Source organism: Brassica napus, unplaced genomic scaffold (genome assembly GCF_020379485.1).
Source record: "Brassica napus cultivar Da-Ae unplaced genomic scaffold, Da-Ae ScsIHWf_3072;HRSCAF=3883, whole genome shotgun sequence".
Lineage (NCBI taxonomy): Eukaryota > Viridiplantae > Streptophyta > Magnoliopsida > Brassicales > Brassicaceae > Brassica > Brassica napus.
This window is the reverse complement of record NW_026016308.1, coordinates 29,596-39,275: the sequence shown is the minus strand read 5'-3', so window position 1 is coordinate 39,275 and position 9,680 is coordinate 29,596. Positions and strand designations below refer to the sequence as shown.

The window sequence follows — 9,680 nt, the reverse complement described above, 5'->3', positions numbered from 1 at the left end:
AAATAAAGCTGACAATAACAAATATTAATGAACACAACAATGCGATAAAAAGTCAACATTTGGCTTATCATGACTAAACAAATATAATTTAGAGGAAAAATATGAGAAGAAAGCCGCACAATAACATAAATCACTCGGAAAACAAAGATGAGAAAAAGGTTAGGGTTCATATTTTCCACGCACATTGGCTCACGGACGCTACAGAAGTGATCGGCCTTAGCTAAGCAATCAAATTAATAAAGGAAAATAACTTGATCAAAATATAAACAGAAGTCTTTAGATTAAGATTTGACTTATGTAATCAAATTACAATTTTGATATTAATACGATTAATTATTTGCTAATCTTTAGGTATAAGATTTTTAATTTAAGCTAATTTACTTCTACGACAGTAGCTGATTCAATACACATAGAGTTAGCAGGCTGGCAGTAACAGGAAACTGATTCCGAAAAAATGGTGGCTCGGTTTTGGATGTAGTGGTTCCTCCTCGATGGTGGCGGCAGAACGATAAGGTGACGATAGTGGTGGCTCCACAATAACAGATAACAACGATGGCACGTAATTTTAGTCTGGAGACGCTTCATTATTTTCTAGCTTTGTATGATTGTATCTTTAATATATGGTGGCTCCTCCTTAGGTAGGAAGAGACAGGTTCCTAAGCTTAACACTTCCTAGATTTGAAGCAAGTGGACTAGGCTAGTGGTTATTAACCAAACTGATCCAAACCGAAGAGTTCGGTTTTTGGTATAGCTCGGTTAGAAGGTTTCATTCGATTCGAGAATTGATTAGTTCGGTTTTCAAAAAAAAGAAGAGAGATTAAACTAAACTATGTTGATATTAACCAAAATTCTGAACCAAACTAACCTAACTAACAAAATCCCAAACCAAAATAACCGAACTAACATAAATAACCAAAATTAACCAAAGTTTACCAATTTTTTAACCAATTTAAACTGAAATTTAACTGAATTTAAAACCTAAATTTGGTTAAATTCAATGGACTTTTGAAACCATATTATTCGAAAATCAAACCAAACCGAACCAAATGTTTTTCGGTTCAATTCAGCGAGATTTTGACTATACCGAACTAGCCAAGTTGTGAACTAACTGATCCGAAAACCTGATCTAACCGAATCTACATGCCTAAAGTGGACGCATCGCATTCTTAATGAAGGAAATTGTGATATTACTTTTTGTATATTTATATAATATTTACTTATAACGTTTAATCATTTGGCTAATTTTCTTTACACTTAGAAATGTTCTTACCATCTACATCGAGAGCACACACCTTGAAGAACTTAAAGAGAGTTATTTTATGCATGTTGCATCATGCATGTTTAACAATGATATAAGCTGATAAAAGATGTATATAATAGGCAAAAAATATATTATAATGTAAACCGATACCATGAACGAATAGCAAAAACTGTGTCAAGTCAACTTGCCAACTATTCTTAAAATTGTTTGTTTATTCGTAAAACTATTAAAAGGGTATAAGTGTATAACAAACTCCATTTTTATTACTTTTGTTACGTATACTACTCTCTTACAAAGTATTGTAATGATATATCGAATAATATTCAAGAAAAGAAAAAGTAACCGTCACCTTTTGAATTTGCCAAAGCTTTTTTCTTGGGTACATTTTTTCGTTTGCTAGCATCTTTCAGGAAAGCTCAGCTTGTCATTACATCACATCTTTTGCCAATAAAAATTTCTTTCGCTGAAAGAGAAAAGAACCTTTCACATATTAAAATACATTAAGTAGTGATTATCTACCTATATATCCATACAAAAATGACAACCTTGTTTTAAAAGAAACGGAGTAGAAAAATAGAAAAAATATCAAAAAGAAGTAACAATAAGAATAAAACCTTTTACCAAAAAACAAAGTAGAAGAAAAAACGAAGATAAAAGTGCAATTAGAGCCTGAGTAATTTTGTTGTCTGGCCAAGAATACCAGCAAAGTAAAAAGGCAGAAAAGAAATATCACAACAAATCCACAATTTATGGAGCAAAATCGACAGATTTATTATGCACCTATGGAGAAACTAAAAGTTCGCAGAACATTGGGGGTGATTGGTTAGGCTGTATAAGCTGACTTTAGCTTTAATATTAATTTATAACTTTTAAATCACCAATCATATTTTATCTTGTTTTCTAATGTTACAACCAAAAAATAAAAAAATGGCTGTAAAAGTCTTATTTTTTAAAGTCTCATATTTTTAGTTGTAGGAAATATATTGCTGTAGCAATCAATTTAAAAGCTACATCACTTACAGTTACATAAAAAAATCCTACAACTTAAATTATACAGTAAAGTTTCTACCGTTACAGTCCAACCAATCACCCCCAATATTTTTTTGGTTGGGACCGAGTATAATAAATAGTATTTCAACAAATATCAAAATTTGTAGAGGATATGTATGATATATATATATATATATATATATATATATATATATATATATATTTGTTTTTTCTTAACAAAATAAGAAAATTAAATTTTAAACATTAATCTCTAAAAATCATTATAAACCCTCAACTTAAATTATAATCCCTAAAATAAATTGAAATTCTAAATTTAATTAAGTTAATACTTTCTTTCAGTTTTAAAGAAAATATTGAAAAAAGAAAATAGTGAAATAGTGAAAAATAAACGTATAAAATCATAATAAAACATAAAATATATAAACAAAAATGGTGCTAAGCTAAGAGCATTTCCAATTAAAATACTGTTTTTATAATAGAAGTTTCACTTCAAGCTTAATTTATTTTGGAGTGAAATATTAAGTAATAATGAATAAAGGGAAATTGGATTGCATATACATAGCAATACCAAAAATTAAGTTTATAACCATAATAATTCTTTGGCTATGATATTCTTTGTATAATATGTATAAAGACAAAAATACCCTTCATCCCACTATTTCGTTCTCACTCTCACTTACATCGTTGATCTCGTTCTTCTGAAACTATTTTTTTCTTTTCCAAATTATACTCCCTTCGTTCTAAATAGATGATGTTTTCATATACCAATGTACTTTTTAGCTTTATCAAAAACTGTGTAGCCAATGATATTTTATAGTCTGTTTTTTGATTGGTTAAATAACTTTTATATTATATTTTAATAATATTTTTAAGATAAAAAATAAGTTTCTTAATAGTTGTGCACAATCTTAAAACTTCATGTATTTTGAAACAGAGGGAGTATTGATCTTTGTTCTCTTTCTTTTATCTCATGATCATTTACAAGTTTTATGAAATTCTTGGAAAGTGATACTTCGCATGCCGTACAATCATCTGATCTAACAACTGTGTCTTATCACTTTTCTTCATATCTTTGTTTGGATTTACAATTTTACTACTTTTCAATTGTTTCATCACCACCACCATCGCCACCCGTAATTTCCTTACCTCTTCCCAACATATCTTTTTCTCCTCTTCCATCTTTCGTGGTAGTTCTTCTCTTCCATCATTCATGGCAACACTTTTCAATCTTTCTGCAAGTTATAAGTTTCATGATTCTTAATATTCACCTTTCATACTCAAATATAATATTTTTTGGTTTATTATATTTGAAAAATAGAATAGAACTATCGTTTTACAATCTCTTTTTTCAAATTTAAGAAAAATGCTAGAAAACGTTTATATATAAGACTATAACTTTCTCTCTCTTTGTGTTTCATCCTTTTTTCTCTCCATTTTCTTTTTCATCTCTTTTTTCTTTCGCTTTTTCTTATTCTTCCTCTTCGTGATGTACTATTGGTGTAAATAGATTGTTCACTCATATCTATTTAATAGATATAGTATAGTTTAGTATCACATTTCCAAGCTATCACACTAACTTTGACCCCTCAATCAATTAGGTATTATGGGCATACACAGAAATAAAAAGCTTATGTGTTTATGTCGAGTATTCCATACTATATCATAATCATATATATTATAGCAACGTAATAGATAAAATTCAACCTTTTAATTATTTTCCTCTTATGAATATAGAGCAAAATCACCCATGAATAAAAGTAATTTTGTTATTCTATTTTTTTTTGAAATAATCTCATTTATATTCTATTATAAAATAATGTCTCTAATTAAAAAAAATATTTGGAAGTAGAAAAATGGCGTGAAGTTCAATATATACTCTCTAATAATTCATAAATGTAAACATGTTTTAAAAAATAACGAACTCTTGTAGTATGTTTATTACAAAAAAATATTAATACTAAACGTGTAAAAATAATATGATTTGCTTTCCTAAAATGCTAATTACTCATTACACACCTGATGACCAAAATTAATTTCTTCAACCTTGGTTAAAAAGTGGAGAATCCCATTCGATTTGAAAACATTGGAAACCAAAAATGTGGGTACTTGTGGAGTAACAATAAATTAGTGGGATTTATCTGTAATTATCCAAAGTCCTAGCCAACGAATAAAATAAAAATTACAATTCTTATTATTTTAATTTATTTGACGTGTTTATATTTAAAAATAATAAAATAAAATAAAATTGTTCTCCGGAAAAGAAGAGAAGCACTCTTGTGAGAGAGAGAGATAGCGTCCATTTGAGCAAGAAAAAGGCCAAAACTAAAACCAAAACCCATCATTCCTTCTTCTCCTCTCTCTCATGGTACATTAGATTCCAAATATTATAAATCTACGATCAAGCATTATCATCTGCTTGGCTTACAATTCTGAAAATGGATCTTCATTAACATTCTCATTTCTTGATTCTAAACAATCTTTTTTTGGATAATTTATCATCTGAAATTCTGCATTTTTTTAGAAAAAATCAAGAGAGAATTAAAAGTTGGAAGCTTTTGATTTCATCCACCTTCTGTTTTTTTTTTGGGTGAATTGTTATCTTTCGGTTTTCGAATTTACTTTGAAAATTGTTGATCTAATAATGGCTGAGATTCACACTGATGTTGATTCCGTTCACGACGTTGTCACTGACGGAATTGAGAAGAGCCTCGTGACGGATTCTAAACCGGAATCGGAATCGGACCTCAAACCTAAATCCGAAACAAAACCGGAACCGGAGGTTGATCAGATGAAGAAGCTTGTGCTGAATCCTGAAGCTAAAGAGTTTGTCCCTTCTTACAAGAAGAAGAACAATCAGTCTCTGTCTTCTGAGGATTTTGCCACAGCTAAGAAGAAGCTGTCTGGTGATGAGGACAACAAAAAGGATGCCAATTTCCGGAGGGTAACCAATTTCTTTATCCTGTAAATGAATTTGATTACTTAGTCAAAAGTGAAGTTAGTTAGAAAGTCTCTAGCTTTGAGTTTCATTTGATGTTTTCATTATAGAAACTTTTGATCTTGTTTTGCAACTCTTACAGAGAGGAAACAATTATAACCAAGGGAGGAAAGTGAGGCTAACTGGAAGAGCTTCCAAGGCTCAAAGAGAGGATAGTATCAGAAGAACAGTATATGTCTCTGACATTGATCAGAGTGTAAGTGTTACTTAAGTCTCTCTCTCTCTTCAGGTTTTCACAAAAAAAAAAGAAAAAGAATTCTATTTTATATTCTTGTTTCCAATTAGGTGACTGAGGAAGTCTTAGCTGGCTTGTTCAGCAGCTATGGACAAGTAAGTTGAAATCTACAAGCTTTCTTGTTGTCGTCCTTTTCTTTTGTATGTGGTTAAGTAACAATGCGTTATTTCTCTAAAGGTTGTTGATTGTAGAATCTGTGGAGATCCACATTCAGTTCTTCGCTTTGCCTTTGTTGAGTTCTCTGATGACCGTAAGTTAAAAGCTCTCAGATTCTTAATCACAAACTTCAGGTTTTGATTTTACATTAGTTAGGAAGTTTTTTTTTGTTTTCAACAGATGGTGCAAGGGCTGCTTTAAGTGTTGGTGGAACAATGATAGGTTATTACCCAGTGAGGGTCTTGCCTTCTAAAACTGCTATTCTTCCAGTCAATCCCACATTTCTCCCCAGGGTGATAAAACGAATTAGCTTTTTACAGTTCTAGTTTTCAAAACTGAAACACTTTTATGGCTAATTTGTGTTTGTATTCAGTCAGAAGATGAGAGGGAGATGTGTTCAAGAACCATCTACTGCACTAATGTTGACAAGAATGTAAACACTGGTTCCCAGTTAATGTCTATCTTTCATTTTGTGTACATGTTCTTGGTTTTAAGATTACTTGTTTAAAACTTGCAGGCCACTGAAGATGATGTCAAAATCTTCTTTGAGTCTGCCTGCGGTGAGGTTAGTCTAGAACCCGGAAACTACTACTACATGTTCTTTCTCTCTCCCAATGATAATAACACTTGTTCTGTTATACAGGTAACTCGCATAAGGCTTCTTGGTGACCAGTTGCATTCTACTCGCATAGCTTTTGTAGAATTTGCCATGGTAAGCTCCCTCAGATTCTGTTTGTTCTTTAGTTTTTTTACAAGAAAAGCAAACAAACTTCAAAGGCTTATGATTCTTAGTTATACTGAGTATGTATTTGTTTGCTTTGGGGATGAAATATAGGCAGAGAGTGCAGTTGGGGCGCTCAACTGCAGTGGAGTAGTCTTAGGATCTCAGCCGATAAGGTAACATATATGTCTTACTAAATATATATATATATGTAATAAACCGTTTATTGATTTTCAAAATTTGACATTGTTCTTCTTCAGGGTAAGCCCTTCAAAGACACCAGTGAGACCAAGATTCAGTCGATCACCATCCACAAACTAGGAGAGAAACAGAACCCGAGAGAGTTTTTGTTGGTGCAGGAGAGTGATGAAACATTTCGTTTTTTTTTCCTTGAGTAATTTTTTTTTCATTTCAGTTATCTTTTTAATTATTCTCTAGAGCAGAGATATATCTCCAGTTCTGTAGTATCTGGAAACAAAAAGCAAGGATGAACATTGCTTCGTAAACTTGGGAGTTCTTGTTCTGAGACTCATTTCAGTTTAAACCATTTTCTCAAATGGAATTTTATGGTTTCATTTATGTTGATCTTAAAATGGTTTCGTGATCTAGTTAGAGCTGATTCTGAGCCATGTTGTAAACGCTTAATTATTACTCTATATTGAAAGTTATGAGAATATTGACAACAAAAGGATTCAAATCGACGTATAGAGAAGTTCTATTTGTGCGTACTACATCGAAAATTGATTGTAACACTGATACATGAATGAATGATAATAAATTATATATTTTGGGACTAGTAGTTTGAGTCGGACTAAAAATATTTAGATTTCGTGCTAATTCAGACGAGCATTGAGCATAATAATAGCTCTGATCAGGGGTATGTTTGAAAATCGAAAGTATAAATCTGTTTTCGTCGGGTATAAATAATAATTTCAGGGACTGGTTTGCAATGATCGGTCAAGTGAAACGGAACCGTTTAAGAAAATCTCAAATTTCCGAATTAGCACTGTAACTTAAAACCCTCGAGCGCCAGTGTCAGTCGTGTCACCAAAATGAGAGGAGGAGGAAGCTGAAGAAGAGGCTTTGAGTGTTTTCCCTGGAGATACTGCTGATGGAGAGAAGTTCGCTAAGAAGATGGGACCTGAGATTATGAATGAGTTAGCTGAAGGTTATGAGAGTATCTGCCAAAGGGCTTTGCCTTCTACTGCTCATGATGCCTTGGTTGATGCTTATGACACTAATCTCATCGTAAAGTTTCTCTCTTTTTTTTTGTTCTCTAATACGATTATCTTGTAAACTTCATGCATAGAACGTAGTACTAGGAATAGTGAGTAAAGAATATGATTATGTCTCTCTCTCTTGTAGATTGAGTGTGAGCCAGAATATTTGATGCCTCACTTTGGATCGAATCCTGACATTGATGAAAAGCCACCAATGCCTCTTCGTGATTGCCTTGAGAAGGTGAAGCCGTTCATAGTGGCTTTAGAAGGATTCAAGGATCAGGAAGAAGGCAGGTAAAAATGTTCAATTTTGTGACTCTTTTGTGTTCATGCAAAATATTTTTCTTATTTTCATTTGACCTCTTGATTTTCTCGCTTTTTTTGCAGGAAGCAATTGATGAAGCGATGAAGCAAAGCACCCCTTATGAAAGACATTGTTGATCACTACAGTGGTCCTGATCGAGTAACTGCCAAGACACAGAACGAGGAGCTCGATGGAATTACTACAACACTTCCCCAAAGTGCACCAGATTCTGTGAAACGATTTGCAGATCGTGTTGCTCTTAGTCTCAAGGTTTGATTTCTGTAACCAACCCCTCAAGATCTTTCATCCTAACATCACTCTCTTTCATCAGATATATCTTAAGAGGTATTGACGTTTCGATCTTAATCATGGGCAATGCAGAGTAATCCTCGATGGGGATATGACAAGAAGTATCAGTTCATGGACAAGCTCGTTTTAGAAGCTTCACAAAGCTACAAATAGCATTTCAAACCCTTTTTTTAAAAAAGCTTCATTGCCGCCTTGAGATTAGATCGAATTATTGATCTTTCCCGGCTACAAGAAAACAGCGGTATTCTAACGGACATTCCGACGGAAAATGAAATCCTCGGAATATCCCGAGGAATTTCCGAGGATATTCCGAGGAAACACAAAATTTGGTTTCCTCGGAATTTCCTCGGAATATACCGACGGAATTCCGAGGAAATATCAATCTGTCAGAATATTTTTATGGAATACCGAGGAAAAATGTATTTCTCGAAAAAAATCGATGAATTCTGAGGATATATTATAGCCGTTAGAGAGCCGTTGGGAGATTTTAAAAATTCCAAGGAAATTCCGACGAACTAGCCGTTGGCGTCGGAATTCCGTCGGAATTTCCTCGGTCTGTCGGAATGATTTCAACTATAAATATAAGCACCCCTCTTCCTCTTCATTTACTCCATATCTTCATCCTCCCTCTTACAAGGATGATGTACTCGGCCCTCGACAAGGGACATCCGACTTTCACTGACTTCCCTACCGACAAGCAGCATCTGTGGTTTCGTCAGTTTGCGGTAAGTATTCTAATTTTTTACTTATATTTTTAATCTTTAATATAAATTTTCTACTAATTGTGTTTTTTTTTTCAGCAAGAATTCAACTGGAATTCCGATGATACGCTCTTTATCTATCACCACTTCGTCCATAAAGTTATGGACAACTATGGGAAGCAGATCCACGAGTGGAAGAAGAAGTGAGAAATAAACAAGGTTATTTTTAATTTATTAAACAATTTTTAATTTATTTAACTTTTTTTTTATTTAACTATTTTCTTTTATTTCTTATTAAAAGGTTCCAAAGTCGATGAACGACACGGTCTGGAAGGAGTTGTGTGCGCATTGGGAGACGGAAGAAACTTCTTCCACCAACTCCACCAACCGCAGGAGCGAACGTAAAGGGAAGGACGTCTTCAAGCATAACTTGGGTGCTCAATCTATTGCCATTCTAGGGGATCGCATGGTAAGTTCAGCCGTTTTTTCTTCAATTATTTAAGTTTTGAAATTTTATTTTTTGTGCATTTCTTCAAATTTCTAATGTTTAATTTATGTTTTTTTCAAGGCGGAAGAAAATGATGGCGAGCCGGTTGATGATCTCGCCCTAATGAAGAGGGCGTATACCAACAAGAGACCGGCCAGATTGATGATGGTCTTGTGAGGGACGTGGTCACCCTGGTCCAAACTCAGGTGCAAGACAAAGTGTCTCAGCTTCAAACCGAGGATGACGATTCGACGGCTTCGACCAACTTGTCCCGGGTTCG

The 9,680-nt window shown here is 33.3% G+C and overlaps 1 protein-coding gene across 2 annotated transcripts; it reads left to right on the top strand.

Moving 5' to 3' along the window:
- Window positions 1–4,524: 4,524 nt before the first annotated feature.
- Window positions 4,525–6,956, top strand: LOC106359390 (polyadenylate-binding protein-interacting protein 8-like). 2 transcript variants are annotated; one of them, XM_048774308.1, is made up of 10 exons: window positions 4,525–5,213; window positions 5,350–5,463; window positions 5,553–5,597; window positions 5,680–5,752; window positions 5,839–5,951; window positions 6,032–6,091; window positions 6,176–6,223; window positions 6,302–6,370; window positions 6,494–6,555; window positions 6,640–6,956. In XM_048774308.1, exons 1-10 carry the CDS (start codon window positions 4,914–4,916, stop codon window positions 6,698–6,700), a joined length of 945 nt encoding a protein of 314 aa, XP_048630265.1. In that variant the 5' UTR covers window positions 4,525–4,913; the 3' UTR covers window positions 6,701–6,956. The 2 variants fall into 2 exon arrangements, with proteins under 2 accessions (XP_048630265.1, XP_048630264.1); XM_048774307.1 differs by having other exon boundaries at window positions 4,552–5,213; window positions 6,176–6,370.
- Window positions 6,957–9,680: the final 2,724 nt, after the last annotated feature.